The following is a 22,682-nucleotide window of genomic DNA, read 5'->3' as shown; positions in this document are numbered from 1 at the left end:
TATGTGTGTGTGTTTATATATATCTATATATGTGTGTATTTTGTGCTTAATTATAGTCTGGGAGGGGAATAAAATAAAAAGTGAATAACAGAGAACCAAAAAAAATTACAAGGAAGCAAAGAAAAGCTAGGCAGCATTGAAAACAATGTGTAGCATTTATTATAGAATGAAATAGAGGGTTTTTTTGACAAAGAAATGTATTATTTCATATTGAATCCTCTCATGTTTTGCTATGTACATGGGACTTGTTTTCTTGTTTTATATTTGTTTAAAATAAATTTTTAGAATTTCCAAAAAATAAAAAAGAAATAGTTTTAAAAAATGAACTTGCAAGGAAAAATTCTGTTTTAAACAAACAAAAAAATGAACGAACAAAATATAAATAAATAAAGTTTTGAAGGTATATAAATAAATAATAATTTGAAAGACAAGTACATTTGTTCATAATTTTCTCGTCTGTTTGCCTTGATGATGCATTGTGAAGGACCATCCAATTTTAAGAAGAGTGTGGGCCACCCAATGAAGCCAAGAGCAGATGTCTGATGAGGATTTGAATGGTAGAGAAGAGGCAAACAAGCCCAAATGCAGTAGAGTGGAAACATATGAGGCATTTTTGGAAACAGAAATAAAGAGGCTTGTAGATGATGTGATAACAGGAAAGTCATTGATGTTATCAACACCAGGAAACCATAGAACCACAGGAGCACTATCAGCTACCATAGAGTTTTCCGACCCTTACACAGATGTCAACACAAGTCATTAGGGGAGGATGTTGGGGTTGGAATGTTCCAGCACTAGTGGTATTCAACTAATAAATATTAATTGAGCATCTATGATATTCACAGAAGGTAAACTCCTTGAGGGGAAGAATATTTAATTTTTGTCTTTGTATACCATCATATAGTACAATGCCAGGTGTGGGGTAGGTATATAATAATTGCTTTCTGGGTTTAATTGAATTGTTGAAACTTTTGCCTAATTCACAAGAAAAAAGATCAGATAGAAGAGGTAGAATATTAGCATTATATTAGAAAAGATATGAAAATCCATGAACCTGAGAATGAATACACAAAATGGCCTCTGTGTGGGCATAAATGGAGGGGAAAAATACTCTCTTGCCAAAAAGAACATAAACATAAATTTCTCTAAACAAATCAAGAATATAAATGCAAACATATCATTGGGTGTAAGAAATAATGAAAGAAATGAAATAAAAGAAGCCCAAGAAAATTTATATGAATTGATGCTAAGCAGAATGAATAGATTTAGGGGATCAGTTTACATACTGGCCTCTATGTTATAAAGAAAAACAACTTTGAAAGATTTAAGAATTCTGATCTGTGCAACGACCAGCCAAATTTTCAGAAGATCAATGTTGAAACATGTTTCCTATCTCCAAAGAGAGGGGTGATAGTCTAGAGATACAGAATGAGGCACATATTTTTGTCCATAGCCAATGTTTGTGCATTTGTTTTTATTGATTATGCTTATTTGTTACAAAGTAAGGTTTAAAAAAAATATTAAAAATAAACCATTAGCAAAGTCACTGATGTAACCTTGAGGGTATAAAGAAAGAGAAAAATAATCAGAGGCACTCTGAGAAAGAGCCATACCCATTCCTATTGTCATATATGAGAATGGTTGAAGGAATTGGAAAGGTTTATCCTGGAGAAGAGAAGACTTAAAAAGAGACAAAGCTACAGTCTTCACATCTTTGAGGGATGATATCGATTTAGCTTTTTTTTTTTTTTTCCATGTCTTTAGGTATCTGGAGTAAACCCAATGGGTAGAAATAAGGAAAATGATAATAATTGTTATTACTCTCATTTCTATAGGATTCTATGTACATTACTATCCCCATTTTTGTTGCTGTTAAATTGATTTTTAGTCGGGGCAGCTAGGTGTGCAGTGGATAGAGCACCAGCTTTGAATTCAGGAGGACCCAAGTTCAAATCTGGTCTCAGACACTTAACACTTCCTAGCTGTGTGACCCTGGGCAAGTCACTTAACCCCAGCCTCAGGGAAAAAAAAATTGATTTTTAGTCAGGTCCAATTCTTTATGACCCCAGTGAGGTATTCTTGGCAAATATACTGGAGTGTTTTGCCATTTCCTTCTCCATGGTACCCATTTTGCAGTTGAGGCAAATTGGCCTAGGGTCATACAGGTAGTAAGTGTGTGAGACTGGATTTGGGTTCTAGTTACGACTCCAGACCCAGTATTCTATACACTGCACCATTTAACAACCTCCATTTATAGATAAGAAAACAGAGGCTTAGAAAGACTGATTCCTGTAGTCACCCTACTGAAACTGTACAAGGAAGAAAAAAGCATTTAAAGCTGGAAAGGACTTCAGAAATTATCTGACCTACATTCTGAATTTGCAGATCAGGAAACTGAGCCCAGAAGGTTGTCATTTTTCCAAAACCATAGAGCTGAGATTATTGCGGGAAGATACCAGCAGCAAGAGGAAGAGACAAAAGGCAGCATGTGCCAGCTTTGTCAGTAAAAGAGGGAAGACTGAGTCGTCTAGAAAACTTATGAAGGAGTCTCATCAGCTGGTTTTTGAAGGGTGTGTAAGACTTAGGCTAATAGAAAGGAGAGGATGAGGAAAAGTAAAGTTTGTGAACAATAAGCCATTTTGCCTGGAGCCAAAGCTCTTGTAAGGAAAACCAGCCAACTCCACCATGAGGCCCTTTTTTAAGAGCTTGAGAGATGTTATGGAAAGAGCTCTGGCCTCAGGTTCAGGAGACTTGAATTTGAATATGTCAACTTTGATATTTATTTGCTGTGCAATTATGAGTTAGTCTGTTCCCTCATCCATAAAAAAAGGAATAAAAATACTCATAGGGTTAGTGTGAGAATTGGAACTCCTAAGAGACATCAAAATATGGGTTATGACCATTAAATGTCTAGATTTCCCAAGGAAAGGCAAGAAATTAATGATAAAACTTTAGTCTTTGGAAATAAGTTACTGAACTTGCCTGAATTACATGTGATTGTCAAAAAGCATTGATAAACTCCATCTCCCCTGGCAGCCACTGATGTTTGAGAAGGGCGTCAATGGTTACCTGAAATGTTCACGATAGCAGATGTGCTTTCTTGGGTAGCTGCATTCCTGAACTCACAGCTGACGTTGCTATGAGTGTTTGCTTTTAGCCTTAGGACACTGGTGATGTTATAGAGACCTTCAGGGGTCTTCGAGTAGGTAGTATTCACAGATTCACTGATATTTAGCCATGTTACCACTGCCAGAGGGTAGCCCTGAGATTGACAGGTAAGCTCCATTTCATTGTTTCCCGGGACTCTGATGACTTGAGTATTTATTGTCTTGTAGGAAGCTAGGCAATGAAAAAAATGAAAGTGGAGTAAGTTTTCCTTTTCTACTTCATTTATTCCTTGCTTCCTTTCCTTCATAGAGCTTACAATTTCTTGCTAGTTGCCCCTAGGAAAAACTTTAGTTGAAATAGTTGAAAAGGTATTCTGAGGGTTTTAATTAATTTTTATATTCAATTCATTATTAGTCACCTACTGTGCAGGGCTCTGCTAGGTAGAAATATATATATATATATATATATATATATATATATACATATGCATATATGTGTGTGTGTGTGTGTGTATGAAATAAAAATATGAAAAGTCAATTTCTGCCTTCATGTAACTTATGGTCTAGTAGAAGGCAAGATGTTTCCTCTCCTTGCTATTAAAAATAAAGGAAACTGTGGTCATCATAATAGATCTAAATGACATCATTAAGGTTCCTAGAACATTTTAGCTGCATCTTTGCTATCATATAATATCCATATGATATTATATTAATACTGAATCAGGGGGGCAGCTAGGTGGCACAGTGGATAGAGCACCAGCCCTGAAGTCAGGAGGACCTGAGTTCAAATCTAATCTCAGACCTTAACACTTCCTAGCTGTGTTACCCTGGGCAAGTCACTTAACCCCAATTGTCTCAGAAAAAAAAAAAAGAAAGAAAAGAAACAGAAAGAAATGATTCTAACATTCTCTCTCCTTCTGTTTTTCAGACCAGTTATATATATATATATATACATATACACATAATATTTATGCCCAATATTATCCTATATAAAGTAGGTGATTAATAAATATTTATTGAATTGAATTGAAATATTAATTAAAACTCTTAGAATAGGGGCAGCTAGGTGGTACAGTGAATAGAGCACCAGCCCTGAATTTGGGAGGATCTGAGTTTAAATCTGGTCTCAGACACTTAACTCTTCCTAGTTATGTGACTCTGGGCAAGTCATTTAATCCCAATTACCTCAGGTAAAAAAGCAAAAAACAAAAACAAACAAACAACTCCCCCCCCCCCAAAAAAAAAAACCTGGCAGAATACTTTTTTAGCTGTTTCAATTAAGCTTTTTCTGGGGGCTACTAGCAAGAAAATGTGAGCTCTATGAGAACAAGGATTCTTTTATTTCTTCTCCTAGAGGAAAAGCAAGAAACAGGGACTAGACATTTTCAAATAATCATAAACTGATGGTATTTACTTAGCATTCGCATGCTTAATTTTTCTCTGTATTATTACAAAAAAGTTAGACATTGAAGACCTAAAAGAGTCATTGGTAATGTTGTTTGCTCAGTGGATAGAGTCAGGAAAATTTGTGTATAAATCTTGCCTCAGATACTTCTTATGATCCTGGGCAAGCCACTTTGGGTTCCTAATGTGTAAATGGAAATAATAATAGCACTTACCTTCCAGGGTTATCGTGAAGATAAAATTGGAGAATATTTATTTATATGGTGCTATGCAAATCTTACTAAAATACCACAAATGTTAACGATTTTATGTAAAGATAAATAGTATAACATGAGAAAATGATATAGCAAGGGACTAATAATTTAGTAATAGCAAATTTGTGAACATCAATAAGCTGTAGAAAATGTGAGCTGCTTGTTGACATTGGGAGAGAAGTAGAGAAAATCATTACGGGATTTCTAAGTAGGCAGAGAAGATTTTTTTGAAAGAAGTAGAATTTTATGAGATTTGTAACCTGCTAATAGACTTAAATCATGTAATACTGTATATTATGCTTGTCAGCATTGATGTCTTTTCTCCTTATTATTACTGTTATGTAAATTACTATTGTAACTTTACTACTAGGTAAACTTCACAAAGCTGGGGGCCTATCTTGTCTAAACATGATTGCTTCTAGCTCCTACAACAGTGCTCTGTACATCATAGATATGCCTTATTTGTTGAATGCATTAGTGAATTATTAAATGCATAATTTTTGTAGAAGTCTATTCAGATATCAGAATGAATAGAGAAAGTAGAAAGCTGAGAATGGAAGCAATAAACAGTAATGATGATGGGTTTTACGTAGCTGGGTCAGACTGAAAGGCAGCTTGGTTTATTTAATTCTTAGACTACTCACTAGTTAAAGGTGAAATCATTGGGAGATACTACATACTAATAAGAAACACAAATGCAGCATTAAGCAAACATTGCCACCACCATCATCATCACCTTCATTGAAACTTTGGTATCCATTTTAGAGCCAGTGGTCCTCAAACTTTTTAAATAGGGGGCCAGTTTGGTATCCATATGAAACTTTGGTATCCATTTTCAAGGAAGTTGCAATAGAAAGCAGCTATAATGGTCTTTTTGAATTAAAAATAATAACTTAGTCAGAAGGACAATTAGGTAGAGGAGTAGATAAAAACCTAGGCCTGGACTCAATAAGACCTGAATTTAATTCTGGCCTCAGACAATTGGTAAGTTTGTGACTCTTGCCCAGAGTCACTTAATCCCTATTTGCCTCAGTTTCCTCATCTGTAAAAATGAGCTGGAAAAGAAAATAGCAAATTACAGTAATATTTTTGCCTAAAAAATTCCATTTGAGATCATGAAGTGTTGGACATGACAGAAATAACTAAACAACAAACTTAGAAAATAACTAGTGGGTGGATTAGAATTAGAGGCTGAGAGAGGGAAAAAATCATCAGGATTTGGAAAACAACTAACTAGCATTTATTAAAGACCTACCATGAGCCAAGTGTTATACTACTAGATGTAGGAGTTACAAAAACAAAAATGAAGTAATTTCTATCTTCAAGAAGCTTGCATTCTATCCAGGGAAAATCAGCACATACACATCTAAGTATATATGGCATGTTAAAAATCACATCAATTCTTTGAAGAGTGAGATGGAAGTGTTACTCACCCACCTTCCAGAAAATGTGGAAGTTGGGCTGAGGGCAATTTTCTTAAGAAAAGTTGAGCAATTTTCATAGAATCTTAGAAATGGGATGTTAGGAATCATTGGATCTAGCTTTGTGCTCAGGGAGAAATCCCTTCTATATCAATTGTCACAGATGATCACGTAGTCTTTACTAACATGGGGTTCTGAAAGAATGAGAGACTACTATCTTTGGGGGTAGGACAGTTTAAGTAAATCTTGAATATTTTCCTTAGTAGGTGCCAGTCATTATTTTAGGCCCTGAAGACATAAAGACAACAGTTCCTTTCATTAAGAACTTTAAGATCTCTTAGGGGAAGCAAAATATACACAGATAAAAAAATGCAAAACATATATAAGGTAAATTCAATATCATTTGGGGATGAGAGCACTAATAATTGGGAGAATCAGGAAAAGACTTATAATGGATTGGGGAGAGTATATTTTCTCCTCTCTCCTTTGCTCCCTTCCTCCCACAGTAGTTATAGCAGTACATCCATAAGTTGTGAAACTAGGTGCTTCTCCAGCTAAGATGGGACCTCAAATTCTTGGCTGCTTCTTTTGCTTTGTGTTTCTTTTCTTGGATGTGATCAAACAATAATCCCAAGAGATTATTGCTTTCAAGTTTGGTGGCTACTTCATGAGCTCAATCACTGATTTGGACATTACTTGCCCCACAGGAGGATATGTTCCTTATAACTATGTTGCCATCGACAAGAAAAAGATTACCTCTTATAAGAAGATGAAATATTCAAAAAATGACAGTCTAAAACAGAGGTTCTCAAAGTACGGCTGGCAGGCCAGATGCTGCGGGCTGAGGACATTTATGTGACCTGCCGGGTTATGGCAAATGGGCTGAGGGGCGGAGAAAGAGTGTGAGCTTTTATTTTTACTATAGTCCGGCCCTCCAACAGTCTGAGGGACAGTGAACTGGCCCCCTATTTAAAAAGTTTGAGGACCACTGGCTCTAAAAGATATGGACTTTGAGTCACTTTTTAAACAATACATATCAAGATGAATGTAAAATATATGTTCAGTAATCCCATAAATATCTCATATGTCTTTGTCTCCTTGGATGTATTTGAGATTATAGTTTATTTCTTAAGTGTGTATTAATGAGCTTTTTTGCATTTTAAGCATTTCTTTTGTTGTAAAGTAACTGTCCTAAACCTGATATATTTTCTAAAAGGAACTCTACTAATTCCTTTCAAGGGAGATCCATGTGAATTATATGAACTATATCTAAGCTTTCTTACAGAGATTATAGGACCATAGATTTAGGGCTGAAAGGAATCTGGTCCAATCCCTCATTTTATGGATGAGGAACTGAGATCCAAAGAAGCTGGGTGGCTTACCCAAAACCACACAGCTTAAACTGGTCATCCAGTTCTAAATCCATCATTCTTTCCATCATACCATGCCAACTCCTGGACTTCAGGTAAGGGGCAAATGAACCAAAAAAATACAAGAAAATGTCTGCTTCCCTCTATTTGGGGTCTGGCCTCCTCAGGAATGGAACCAAGTCTGTTCAAGTCCAGAGCTGGAGTCCGTTATGTCCAAGATTCAAGGGATCTCATATGTTTTCGAATATACCTTACAATCCCCATATACCCTTACCCACATTCACATATGATCATGTGCTTCTGTACATCCTTACAATATAACCAACCTTTTACTTGTAGAGTGACGTACTTGTAGTCAGCAGCATCCCTATAGAAAAGAAGGCAATGGTACTGGCCAGCATCCGTTATTTGGACATCCCTAATATGAAGCAAGGCCTTCCTGAGGGACAGCTGGTCCTCTAACAACGTCATTCTTCTTCCAGTGGACTCACTGTGAATTTCCAGGTCTTCCTGCTTACTAGGAAAATTCACAATTTTTCTTTCATCCTTTGCCCAAGTGACTCTTAATGCTTCAATGTCCACTTCTCCACCAGTGTCAAAGTTACACTCCATTGTGATATTACTACCATAGTCTGCCATATAAAACTCCTTGGGAACAGTCACTATAAATAAACCTATGGGGAAAACAAAAATACCATGGTATTATTTGACCACAGACCCCAATTTTGGCTAAGTTGAAAGAAAAAAAGGTCAGCTTCATATGGATTGATTGCCTGGTATTGATTACTTGAATAGAAATCAAGAGACTGCCTCTATTGGTGTAAGTTTAATGTGAGTTACTTTCCCTAATCTAGATCTCAGGTTTTTCTGTAAAATGAAAGGTTTGGACTTGATAGTCTCTGAAGACCATTCTAAATATGACAATTTTTGAACTATAATCTCTGGTCCCATAACTTCATCTGAGACCCCTTTCTTTTGCCTCCTCTTATTCAGTGCAGCAGCAATTCTTTGTTTTGCATTATTTCTTGAATACACTGCCACTGTACTTTCTTATGTTCCTAAACATCCTAACCTGGACCATAAATTTAGATTTAGAACTAGAAGGAATCTGGTCCAATTTCCTCATTTTATGGGTGAAGAACTGAGATTCAGAGAAGTTGGTTGGATGACTTGCCCAATACCACAGCTTAAACCCGGTTATAGAGACTAACCTAATCATCCTTATCTCTACTTCCTTTTCAAAACAATCAAAAATCCTCTTCCTCAAACACTGTTTATCAAGCTACCTCTTTTTAAAGATCCTTCAGTGGGGTTCCTTCCTAATTAGGTCTCTTGGCAAATTAAACCTCCTATAGTATGGGGGGGGGAAGAAATGCTGACTCTGAAATGAGAACTGGCTTTCAAATCTTATCTCTGATACTTTCTACCTGTGAGATCTTGGGCAAACTATTTAACCTCCTTTTCTCATCTAAAATGAAGAGTTTGGACTCCATGACTTCTAATATCCCTTACAATTTTAGATGTGTATACTCATGATCTTTATTCAGAACCTTTCCATCTTGATTTCATAACTGAACCCTAATCACTCCAGCAATCCTTAGTCTTCCTCCATTTCTGCAATTATTTATTCATTCAATTAAAAAACACTCTGTGAACACCTGCTAAGGACAAGTACCACCATCCTCTCAGTCATCCAGGTTAGTAAAGTTGTGTCTTTCTAAACTTCCTACTCTCTCATCTGGCTACTCCCCTCACTACTCTCCCCATTTCATATCCAATCAGTTGCTGGGTCCTCTCATTTCTATGTTCATACTTCATATATATACTGCCTTCTCTCCTCTCTGACACTGGCACCAGGACAATGCTAATCTCAGTGCAGGTTCTCATTTCCTAAATTATTGCAATAGCTTGTTGGTTGATTTCCCTGCCTCAAGTTTCCCCTCATTCTAATCCATCTTCCACGCAGCTGTCAAATAGTTCAAGTTTGACTGTCACAATTCCCACCTCTCCCCAATCCATCCAATTAAATCAATACTGGTGGCTTATGTGCATTATCAAATAGTTTATAAAGTTCCCTTCCTTTTCAATCTTACATCTTACATCCCAGCAGGTAAGCTGCAATCCAGTGTCATCGGTTTCTTGGCTGCTCCTCAAACGTGTCACTTTGTCTCCCATGCTTGGGACTCTCCCGCTTCATCTCCAGTTCCTAGCTTTTCTGGCTTCTTTTGAGTCTTAGATAAATTCTCACATTCTTCAATTAGCCCTTCTTGACCACCCCTTAATTCTATTTTTTGCATAGTCCCCCATTAGATGATAAGACTTTCTTTTGCCTTTCTTTGTATCCCCATCATTTAGCACAGCCCCTGACAAATAGTAAGTACTTAATAAATGATAACTGATTAATTGACTTTACCAGATATTGAGCTCCAAGTCTAAAAAAAAAAAAAAAAAAAAAAAAAAAGATGTTTTTTAAACTAAAGCCCTTCCCTTTTTAAGTATGTGTATTTCCCAAAACTTTGTCCTAGGCTCTCTTCTCTTCCTATCTATACTTGTTCCTTCTATTACTGATCTCATCCTGGTCCTGGATTCAATTATTTATTTCAGTGCAGATGACTCCCAAATCCTAATATACTCAGTTCTGATCTCTCCAGTCTTGCATCATCAACTGGTTGGTGAATATCTATATGTCTCATTATCATCTAAAACTCAATATATCCAAAATCTTTATCATTATCCTCTCTTATAAATCTGAACTTTCTCTAAACTTCCCTATTTCTATTTAAGGTACTACAATTCTCCCAGTTACCCCATTTCATAACCTCAGTCTTATCCTTGATTTTCCCTTTTTTTTTATTTTCCCATATCCAGTGCAGTACAAAACATTTCCCACTATTGTCTCCTTTTCTCCATTCACAGAACCAACAATTTTTCAAATTTTCATCTCTTTCTTGGACAATAGCAATAACCCCTCAACCAATCTCTCTGCTTCCAAATTCATCCCTTTCCCAACCATCTTCCATATAACTATCAAAATAATTTTTCTAAGATACCTCTCCACTTCCCAAAATGAATGCTTGAGAGAGAGTGAGGAGTCGGAATGACACCTACCTTGCTAACCTGGGAGGATGTCCTTAGTAATTATTCATTAAGTACTTTTGATTGAATGCAAAGTGATTGGATAAATGGATGAAGGTTAAAGATTTCTGGACTGATTAGGGTTCCATTATTAATTCCCTTTCTCCAAAACCTTCATTGGCTAACTATTACCTTTAAGATAAAATGCAAGCTACTCACCTTGGCATAAAAAATTCACTAAAATCTGGCTATCTTCCCTTTCCAGCCTTATTTCATATTATGTCCCTTCACTGTTCTCTTTCTCTCTTCCCCACTAAGTAATAATCAGACCAGACTACCAGTCTCAGACTTGATCTTTCATCTCTGTTGGGACTGCATTTTCACAAAATATCCTTTCTATGTGGAATATACTTCTTCCTAAGACCTGGTTCTCAGAATCCTCTTCCTTAGGCTCAGCTCAGGTGCTATCTCTTTAATGAAACCTTGCCTAATTTTTCCCATTTTGTTAATGCTCTCTTCCTTCCCAAATTTCCCTGTATTTATTTAAATGAATGCCCTTATATTTCAGCAAAATTTGACCTCATCGAGGGTAATGACTACCAATATTTGTATCTTTTTAACAAAGGAATATATACAGCATCTGTTGACAATACTGGTTCTTTATATATATGTATATATATATATATATATATATATATATGTTTGTTGTTATATATAGCAGCAAAAGTTGTTAGCAAATGAAAGTGATTTGTGAACTTAGCTTTCTAATGTAAACTAAAAATACACCGGGGAACTCCAAACACAGTCAAATGTACTCCTCATAATGCATTAAAGCAAAGAGTCTTGTTCAAACATTTAACCTGGCTAATAGAAGGCTAAGTAGAAATAAAATATTTGAATTTATTTATTTTTAAAATACCTTTATTTGACATTTTGAGTTCCAAATTTTCTTTCCCTTCCTGTGTCCCTTCCCCCCCTCCCTGAGATGGTAAGTAATGAAGGTTATATATGTGCAATTGTATATAACATTTCCATATTTGTCATTTTGTACATGAAGGACCAAATAAAAGATAAAAAAGAGTGAAAAATAGCAGGTTTGTGAATTTATTAACACAAACATAATTATAAACCATATAAACAAATAAAATTATATGTAAACATATACATAACCATAAATACCCATTTTTGGTGTGCCACCTACCTGCTCTCCTATTGGTATGAAAAGCATACACAATTATAGGTATAAATATGCACTTATATATACACACAGAGAGACTTGTGTATATGAATGAGCATCAGAATTCAGGTAGGAAAGTCGTAGGTTCAAATGCTGATACTTACTGTCTGTGCTAGCATAGATCAGTCATTTCAATTTCTTAAGCCTTGGTTTATTTATCTCTATTATGAAAATTATTCAGCTTATTAAATAAAAGGTAAAAATAACCCCTTGGGTCATCTCAATCTAGGGCTCCAAAAATTCTGAGGAACTAGATGTAGCTCAGGATTCAGGCGTCCTGGGACTTGATAGATGAAACAAATGGTCTTTTAGAGAGAGATAACTAGGAGCTACAGAAAATACAATACTGAATCTGGAGCCAAGAAGATTTGAATTTGAATCCAGTTTTTGACAATTACTGTATGACTGAAAGTAACCTTTGCCTACCTTAGTGTTCTCATCTATAAAAATGGAGCAAGATTAATAATAACACCAACTTTCCAGAGTTGTTGTGAGGATAAACTGAGATATTTATAAAATGCTGTATTAATAGTATTTTGCATAATATTAGCTGGATATTATTGTTATTATTATTATCTATTCATTACCCAATACTCTGAAGTGATCCTTAATAGCAATGTGGCAATAAATTCCTTGATTTGCCATGGACCCTTGAGAAGCATGTCAACTGAATCCATACACAATCAAATCTATTTTGAAGAAAGAAAAGGGTAAGGGTTCTGGAGAGAAGGGTGAAACCTTCATATCAAGCAAGTTGATTCAAAGTGGGCATCCCTAAGCCAAAATTATTTCAGGAATGCTCAGGTCACCTAGTTCAAGCTTCTCTTGGAGAGACAGAAGAGACAGCAACCACTTTCTTTTTTTGTGCCTCAGTTTATCATCTATAAAATGAAGTGGTTGTACTAGATCTCCAAGTACTTTGCACCTCTAACATTCTATGAGTTTTTTGAAGAAAGGTTAGGAGGGAACACTAATAATAGTAGCTACCATAACTTTAAGGTTTACAAAGTACATTATCACATTTGATTATCACACAACCCTTGGAAGTATGAGTTAAAATTACCTCTGTTTTATAGAAGGGGAAACTGAGTCAGGCAGTGGCAAGTGACTTAAAGCTAGTAAGTACCTGAGGCTGGATTTGAATCTTTTTGATTTTAGGTTCTGCGCTTGTACTATATCATTGAGCTGCCTAGCTAATAAACCTATTATGACATTAAAACAAAATGTTTTTCTTTAAATGCAAATGTTAGTGAGAAACATTAGCAACTGGAAATGAAAAAAAAATTCCTTTCATGAAAAATTTCACTTGAATTTCAGTATCTAGTCCTAAATGTAAGTCCCTTGATGAAGGAGCAGGAGGAAGAGCAATTCTCTATGGAGGCTTTGAGGACCTCTGTTGAATGGAAGAGTCCCTTATTAATTCACATATTCCTTGATGGCCTAGTGTGACCTCGTCCATGGCCTGGACAATGGAAGTATTCCACAAGAGATGATGTCCTTTAGCTCACTTTCTTCAAGCAAAAAAGCTGGTTTGGGACTTTTGACAAACTTGATGTAACACTTGCTCTACCTGCTTCATAAAGCTGTTATTATTATTATTATTATCATTACCTGTTATCAGGTGGAGCTTCATTTCTACAATCAGAAAGGAGAGAAGGAAGAACATTTTGCTTCCTGGGTCTAAAAGAGAGACAAAGACAGAAAAATCACCATTAATAATATCTATACTTTTTTCTGCAGTGCTCATTCTAACTATGAATCATTATGCCTTGTGATTCAATGATTTCCCCAGTTTCAGAAGAAGATGACTCTTAAATCACTTGTGGAAGGTAAAGGGGTGACTGACAAGAGATATGTTATTGATTCATCGTGGGACGAAAAGGAGGAAGATGATTCTGAAGAATTTTTTTTCCACTCTAAAGGTTTTCCAATCCAAATGGGAAGTCACTATTTCTTAACTAGAATAATTCAATTCCATTTAGGAAGCTTTATTAAGAACTTACTATGGACAAAGCCAGATGCAGTATGATATAATAAATTGAGTGTCAGCCTTGGAGGTGGAAATTCTACCTGAAACATACTGGTTGTAGGATCTTGGTCAAGTCCCACAAATACAAATATGCTAATTTAATAAATCTCTAAGACAATTATCAAATTACAGGGAGTTTGCCAATTTGCATCATCATGGGTTATTCCTTATGCTGATAAAATCAAACATACAATATTCACAAGGCCTTATATTAGGTGCTTAAGATAGAAAGATTAAAACAAATTAGTCTCTACCCCTAAAATGTCTAAACTGAATGGGTGATAGGAGCATGCAAGGAGATTTTGAAGGGAGACCAAATCACAGAGTTATAGAAAACTCCATCTACCAATTTATAAACTTAAAAACTTGTCTGGGGAAATGGGAAGTTAATTTGTGTCACAAAATATTAAATAATGATTTTAAAGAATGAAACAGATTATTCAATCAAATTGCTCTCACTCAAAAATATTATAAATCTTAATGACAACATGAAAGTTTTATGTCCTTAATAAATAAAGCAAAAACACTAATTTCATCCTTTTAAAATTTCTTTTTGTATGTGTTTTGTAATGTACACAATACATTTGTATAGTAGGGGGCAGCTAGGTGGCGCAGTGGATAGAGCACCAGCCCTGAATTCAGGAGGACCGGAGTTCAAATTTGATCTCAGACACTTAACACTTCCTAGCTGTGTGACCCTGGGCAAGTCATTTAACCCCAGCCTCAGGAAAAACAAACAAACAAAAAAACAAAACAAAACATTTGTATAGCAATATACATATATAATTTATAAATAAAAATCAAGGATACATGTTTAAAATTTTTTTCTGATAGAATACATTATCAGAAAATTTTAGTCACTGTTGTTCTAAAGGACCAGAGAAGATTGAGGTTGGAAAGAAGTAGTATTAAATCCTGCTTTTGCTTAAAGATTCCTCTGCCCCCCGATTCTAGTGAAACTGACAAAGATGAGTAAGGAAACTTTCTCTATATCTTCTATTCGTGGGAAAAGACTGTTCTGAGTAATAAATGATGTAGGAGGGCATAATATACATTTTACAAAATTGGGCAAAGGTGTGAAAAAAAAACTTCTGATAAAAGAATGAAGACATACAAGATTTTGTCAAAACAAAACTAAGAAATAAACCCAACTGCATATCATTATCTTTATCCATTCATTTTTTCTGTCATGAGTGATCAAATTGATATGGGGGAGGCACAGTTGGGATCCAAAAAAGTTTTTTTTAATAGATTAAAGCATTGGTCTGAGTTTAATTAAATGAAATTCAATCAGGATAAAAGTAAAATTTTGCCCTTGGGTACAAAAAAAAATTTCACAAGTACAAGACTGGGGAAGCACAGTTAGAGATCAGTTATTCTGAAAAAAAGATCTATTCTAAATTTCATATTTAGTCCTGGGTACCATAGTTTAAGAAAGTCTATGAAGAATGTTCTGAGGAATACAACCAGGATGGTAAAAGGTTTTGAGTGTACGTCCTATAGTGCAGTTGAAAGAACTGTTCAGCCTAGGGAAAAGAAAGCTCAAGGAGGATGTTAGCTGTCTTTAAAGGTTTGAAGGGTTGTCATTTAGAGGAGAGACTGTTCTATTTGGGCAGAACCTCAAGCAGTGAGAGGAAGTTACAAAGAAACAATTTAGGCTTTTTCAGGAAAAAGTTGCTAAATTAAAACTGTCCAAAAGTAAAATGAACTCAGAGTTCAAAGTCTTTCAGTAGATGCTGAATGACTATTTGTGAGATATGTTATGGTGGAGGTTCTTTCATAGGATGGACCTTATAGTTACTGAGTTCTCTTCTACGTTTCAAAATCAATGTTTTATTAAAGAAGCGTATAGGGTTCTTAAGTTCAATGGTATCAATACAATATTATTGGCAAATAGGAGCATTTGGAAGATGTCTCTGTGTGTAAAGGTTTTTTTGTTTTTGTTTTTTTTTTTTGTTTTTTGGCTTCCTTTTGGACTTTAGCCATGATATCCTTTACGACATTGGTGATGGGCACTTTTGACAATGATTTTCCCCTGTTTATTGATGTGGTGCTCAGAGAAGCAATAAACAAAGTTATCTCTGGGGTTGTGCCCACCAAAGAATCTTATATGATCTTAGCATATATATCATTGGGAGGAAAGCCTTTAAGATTTAGTTTTACTCTGTTGTTGTTGCTGTTGAATTGTTCAGTCTTGTCTGAATCTTTGTGATCTCATGGATCATAGTGCACCAGGCCCTCCTAACCTCCACTCTCTCAAAGTCTATCTAAATTAATGTACATTATTTCCATAATACTATCTTTCCATCTAATTTCCCTTTTTCTTTTACCTTCAAGCTTTTCTTACATTAGGGTTTTTTCCTACTAATTCCTGTCTTCTCATTATATGTCTCTGGAGGGGAAAGTGAGGCAAGTGACCTTGTCCAGTCCTCCCTCACTTAAATCCAATTCACTTGCATATCACGGCATCTCCTCTCTGATGTCATGGTCCTCTTCAAGAATGAAGGACAAATAACAGCATATGATATAATAGATGGCACATTTGACATAATAAAGTTTAAATCCTTACTGAGATACTTTCTATTTGTGTGATCCTGGGAAAATCACTTTAACTCTTGGGACCTCAGTTTCCTACTCTATAAAATGAGGGTATTGGATTTGATGGTTTCTAAAGTCCTTTTCAGCTATAAAACTAAGATTCTGTGTAACTAAAGTGATAAAAAAAAATGAACATAAAAGCTTTTAAGGATCATGCCCCTTAATGACTTGGCTATTGCCTTAGAAGAAGATAGGAATTTAAATAACTGAATGCAAATAATAGATAGACAGACAGATGGATAGATAGATAATAAATATATATACATACACATAAATACACACATATGCAAATGAAGAAATGAATACGTTTTTGACAATTGAGAAAACAGCTAGAAATTTCTCTCTAATACATTCTCTTTCTGACCTGTTTCACATATCAGCTAAAATTCACCATCAAAACTTAATAGGCTTCTCAGAAGCAGAGCCAAGATGGCAGAGTAAAGGTAAAGGCTCACCCAATTTCTCCCCCCAAACTCCTCCAAATACCTTTGAATAATGATTTTAAACAAATTTAGAACATCACTCCTACAAAAAGATGGAGTGAAACAATTTTCCAGCCCAGGACAATTTGGAAATTCATCAGGAAGGGTCTTTCTCACCAGAGTAAGAGTGGAGTTCAGTCTGGTATAAGCCAGGTCAACATAGTCCGAGCCCCAGCAAACCAGGGATAGGCTTCAGAGCAATTGAATCAGTAGCAGCAGTGGTGGTTTCCAGATCTTTCAGCCCACAGATGCCAAAGACAACTTTGGTCAACAGCAAAGGTTTGTCATACCTGGGAGTGAAGAACAACCTCAGTAAACCAAAAACAGGCCTTGGGAATCACCAACAGAAGCAGCAACTTCTGGAGCTCTCAGCCCACAGTGAAACAACTGATTAAAAGGAGATTATAGGGTTCTCTTTACTACGATTGATGCAGAACTCTGTTGCTTTGCCATATTCAAATTCATTTCAAAGTCCTGGGTTGCATTCCCAGGGCAGGGAGGAGCACTAACATCCCAGCCATAGGGAAGCATGGATCCTCCTCACAGTTCCACAGCAGAAAAAAGTGTTTGTGGTCACTCCCAGACCAAGAGCACAAACCAGGAGAGTAGTAAATACACTTCTCCTTAGATCATATCACCTTGGAAGAACTGAAAACTTACAGTTCCCTGGAAGTATCTCTGAAAACAGCGATACAAAACCTCTGAATCCTGGAAGCAGAGCCTTACTTTAACAAAGAGTTAAAACTCAAGTAACAACCTTGGAAAATGAGCAAACAAGGGAAAAGGGTTTCAACCATGGAAAGTTACTATGGTGCCAAGGAAGATCAAATCCAAATCCTCCAAGAAAAATATGAAATGGTCTTAGGCCATGGAAGAGCTCAGAAAGAATTTTGAATATCAAGGTATAGAAGTAGAGGAAAAACTAGAAAACAAAACAAATTAGAAATTTCCAATTAAATGCCAAATTGAAAATCCTAAAAATTAAAGGTCAGGTTAATGAAATTCAGTGTAAGAAAATTGTCACATTAATAAGTAAAACTAGGAGCTGTTTTTAAAAACAATAAGATAGTAAGCCATTGGTTAATATGATTTTTTAAAAGAGAGAAGAAAACCTAATCACTAGCATCAAAAATGGAAAAGGTGAATATACCATTGATGAACATGACAGTATTTAGGAATAAGTTTGCCCAATTATATAACTTAGGTGAAATTGAAGAATACTTACAAAAATATAAAATGTTCACATTAATTGAAGAGGAAATAGAATATTTAAATAAATCTATTTTAGGGAAAGAAATTGAATAGTCCAGAAATGAGTTTCTAAGAAAAAAAGCATCAGGATCAGATGGATTTACAAAGGAATTCTATCCAACTTTAAAGATCTACTAATTTAAAAGATCAACAAAATTTAAAAATCAACTAATTCTAATATTAAATAAATTATTTGGAATGATGGGCAAAAAAGGAGTCCTATCAAACTCTTTTTATCAAGCAAATTTGGGCTTGATACTTAAATCAGAAAGAGCAAAAAAAATTATAGACCAGTTTTATTAATAGTGTTGATGCAAAAATCCTAAATAAAACATCAGCTAAGAAACTAGCAATATATCACAAAGATTATGCATTGTGACCAATTTATGCCAGGTATGTATGGATGGTTTAATATAAGGAAAACTATTACCATAATTGATTATATCAATAATAAAAGTAGCAGAAATCACATGATTAGTGAATTCAGAAAAGCCATTTAACAAAATCTATACCCATTCTATTAAAGATACTTGAAAGTATAAGTGGATTTTTCCTTAAAATAAAAAGCATCTGCCTAAAACTATTAGCAAATAATATCTGTATTAAGGATAATAAGATCAGAAGTGAAGCAAGAATGCCCCATATCATTAATAATATTCAATATTGTACTAGAAATTCTAGCAACAGCAAAAAGAGAAAAAAAAAAAAAAGAAATTGAAGGAGTCAGAATGGACACAATGAGAAAATAAAGCTCTCTCTAGTTGTAGTCAATCTAATGGTATACTTGAAACATTCTAATAGAATCAATTAATAATTTAAGCAAAGTTGTGTGATATAAAATTAACCTGTATAAATCATAAATATTTCTATATATCACTAACAAAGTCTTGCAAGAAGAGATAGTGAGAAATAATTTCATTTAAAAGTAACCATAGACAATATAAAATACTTGGGGAGTATACCTACCAAGACAAAACCAGGAATTATTTATACAAATAAAATCAGATTTAAATAATTGGAGAAACACTAATTATTCATGGGTAGGCTGAAATATATATAATAAAAATGGTACTGCTACTTAAACTAATCTATTTATACAGTGCCATCCCAATTGAACAACCAAAAATTTTATTGAGCTAAAAAAAAATCAACAAAAGTTACTTGCAGTACAAACACTTAAGAATATCAAAGGAATTAATGATAAAAATTTAAAAGAAGGAGATCTAGTAGTACCAGATCTAAAAAAATATTGTGAAGTAGTAATTACCAAAAATTCTCTGGTGCTGGCTAAAAGTAGAATTATGCATCAGTGAAATAGTGTAGATATAAGATTACATACAGTAATAAAGGAATAAAATAATCTTGAATTTGATTAATGCAAAAATCTAAACTTTGGGATAACTCACTATTTGGTAAAAATTGTTGGGAAAACTGGAAAGCAGTCTGGCAGAAACTAGGTATAGTTTTATTTAGATTTTACCAAGAGATAAGGCTATAGTAGAGACATGACTTAGGTATAAAGGGAGATATTATAACTAAATTAAAAGAATATAAAACATATTACTTATTAGATTAATGAATAAGGTAAGAATTTAAGAATAAATAAAAGATAGCATTATGAGATATAAAATGGATAATTTTTATTGCATTAAATTAAAAAGGTTCCATACAAATTATAAAATTAAGTGTAGGCAAGATTAGAAAAAAAGCAGAAAATTTAAGGAAAAAATTTATAGCCAGTTTCTTGGATAAAAACCTTATGTTCAAAGATACTAAGATTTATTTTATAAAAATATGAGTTTTTCACCCATTTTTATCAAAGGATACAAATTGGCAGTTTTTAGAAGAAAAAGTCAAAGTTATATATAATCAAATGAAAAAATGCTCAAAATCATGATTGAGTAGAGAAATGCAACGTAAAAAAACTTTTCCTTTTTTTTTTTTTTTTTTTTTGGTTAGGATTCTATTTTTTAATCTGCTCTGCTATTCACTTCCATTTTATGGGAGAGTTCATCCTATTCACATTTACAGTTATGATTATTAACTCAATATTTCCCTCCATCCTATTTTCTCCCCTGTATTTACTTTTGTTCTCTCTTTCCACCCTGTCCTTGGTGGTGTTTTTTTTTTTACCCATACTTCCCATTACCTTATCTCCTGTTACCCCCCCCTTCTCTTAGTATTTTTTAAACCCACTCCACTACCTTATCTTCTATTACTCCTTCTCCCCTTCTCTTACCTTTTCCCCAGTGTTTCTGCCTTCCCTTCTGTCTCTTCCTTTTCTTTTCCTTTTTCTCCTCCTAATTCTTTATGGGGTTATATAAATTTTTATACCCAAATGAATGATTAAGTTTTCCCTATTAGAGCCAAAACTGATGGGATCAAACTTCAGACAGTGCTCATTTCCCTCCCTTCTTTCCCTTGATTGTAATAGGTCTTTTGTGCTTCTTCATGTGAACTAATTATCCCATTACACCTCCCCTTTCCTCTTTTTCCGGTATAGGCCTTTTCCCACCTCTTAAAGTCTTTTTCTTTGATGTCATTACATCAGATTCCATTTACAACCATACTCTCAGTCCATGTGGTGCCCCACTTTGTTTGCCCCAGTGACAGATACAGTTCTCAAGAATTATAGATATGGTTTTCTCATCTAGGGATGTAAACAATTTAACCTTTAAATAATATTATACATATATTCCCTCCTGTATGCTTCTCTATGCTTCTCTTCAGTCCTGTGGTTTACACATTAAATTTTCCATTTAGTTCTAGTTTTTTTTAACAGAAATAATTGGAAAGTCTCTTACCATATCATCTTTCAGGAGAGGCAAAGGATCTTCAATGAAGTAAGAGACTTTCAATCATTTTTGATGAAGAAACCAGTAAACCCAGTTAAAAAAAAAATTGAAGCACCACTTTATACTTATCTGACTGGCTGAAATGATAGAAGGGACAAAATGACAAAATGCTGGAGAGGATGTAGAAAAATTGAGACACTAATACACTACTGATGGAATTATGAGCTGATCCAACCGTTTTGGAGAGCAATCTAGAATTATGCCCAGTTGTAGAATTGTGGACAGTTTTTCACTTCGCAGTACAACTATTAAGTCTGTTTTTCATGGTGATCATGTATATTTTCTACAATATTACAGCAAATGTCTTTGTGGTAGCAAAGAATTGGAAATTGAAAGGATGTGCATCTATTAGAGACTGACTGAATAAACTGTGGTAATGATTGTGCTATAAAAAAGTTATAAATAGGTTGGTTTTAGAAAAACATAAAAAGACTTGCATGAAATGCTAAAATAGTAGAACCAAGAGAACATCATATATAATTATAGCAATAGTGTTAAAAAAATAACTGAGTGACTAAATCATTCTGAGTAATATGAACATTTATATGAACTATGAAGAACTTGTGAAGGAAGATGCTATCCATCCCCAGAGAAAGCAGAGATAGAATTGTGTATTGTATAATTCTTGTCCTCTCTGTCTCTGTCTCTGTCTCTCTATCTATCTGTCTGTCTGTCTCTCTCTCCACACACACACACACACACACACACACACACACACACACACATATATATATATATATATATATATATATATATATATATATATATATATATATATATATATATATATATATATAAATTACTGACTTTCTTTAATGTGGGGTTGGGAGGGAGAGAGACAATTTTTGAAACTCAAAATATAACCAAGAAAACAAATATAGGGGAATGAAATGGAAAGTACCTATCATCTTGCTTATTCTGGGGCATTATTTTGTGCAATAAATTTTAATTATTATCCTGGGCAAGGCCCTGGAACAAAAGTCAAAATTTGGAGAATGTAGATTAGAATTCCAACTTTGCTACTAATAATTTACATGAATTAGGGCAAGTTACTTAAGCCCTCTGAATCTCAATTTTCTTTATTAGTCAAATAAAGGCATTGATCTAAATTACCTTTTTTTTTTTTTTTTTTTTTTTTTTTTTGCTGAGGCAATTGAGGTTAAGTGACTTGCCCAGAGTCATAGGGGATCTAAATTACCTTAAGATTTTTTCCAATTATGAAAAAGGAAATTAATTATTCCTCCTCTTTACAAGAATTATTATATTTTCTTCTCTTTCCCCTGACTTTCTTAATTTTAAAAATATAATTGTTTTGAGTAAATTAGGAAAAATAAAAATAAAAGATAAGAGCTAGCCTCTGTATTTGATGATTTCAGGGTCCATGAAAGGCATCCTGGCCCCTTGAAAATAGTTCCCACAACCTGTTTATTATTACTATCAATTATACAACTAGAGTATCATTCTTTGGCTCAAAAACACTGGGAATTTTGTCCCTTTCAGCTGAATTTGAATCAATATGTCAGATCTATTCCAATGAGCAGATTTTAATAATCATCATAATAACAGTTGACATTTTTACAGCATTTTAAGGTTTACAAA

The 22,682-nt window shown here is 34.4% G+C and overlaps 1 protein-coding gene across 5 annotated transcripts in view; it reads right to left on the bottom strand.

Annotated features, from left to right (window-relative positions):
* Window positions 1–22,682, bottom strand: part of PDCD1LG2 (programmed cell death 1 ligand 2) — a 51,993-nt gene that overhangs the window by 13,307 nt on the left and 16,004 nt on the right. For 3 of the 5 annotated variants that reach the window (XM_074282860.1, XM_074282863.1, XM_074282861.1), the window contains exons 2-5: window positions 17,095–17,267; window positions 13,480–13,548; window positions 7,883–8,230; window positions 3,070–3,339 (exon numbers count right to left, since the gene is read on the bottom strand). In XM_074282860.1, the coding sequence (XP_074138961.1) occupies window positions 3,070–3,339; window positions 7,883–8,230; window positions 13,480–13,534 (673 nt within the window). In that variant the 5' untranslated portion in view covers window positions 13,535–13,548; window positions 17,095–17,267. Of the gene's footprint in view, window positions 1–3,069; window positions 3,340–7,882; window positions 8,231–13,479; window positions 13,549–17,094; window positions 17,268–20,467; window positions 20,617–21,032; window positions 21,073–22,682 lie in introns of those variants that run through there. The other 2 variants (XM_074282864.1, XM_074282862.1) reach the window with 2 other exon arrangements.

Source organism: Sminthopsis crassicaudata, chromosome 1, assembly GCF_048593235.1.
Source record: "Sminthopsis crassicaudata isolate SCR6 chromosome 1, ASM4859323v1, whole genome shotgun sequence".
Taxonomy (NCBI): domain Eukaryota; kingdom Metazoa; phylum Chordata; class Mammalia; order Dasyuromorphia; family Dasyuridae; genus Sminthopsis; species Sminthopsis crassicaudata.
Note: the sequence above shows the minus strand (reverse complement) of the source record. Positions and strands in the feature narration are given on the sequence as shown.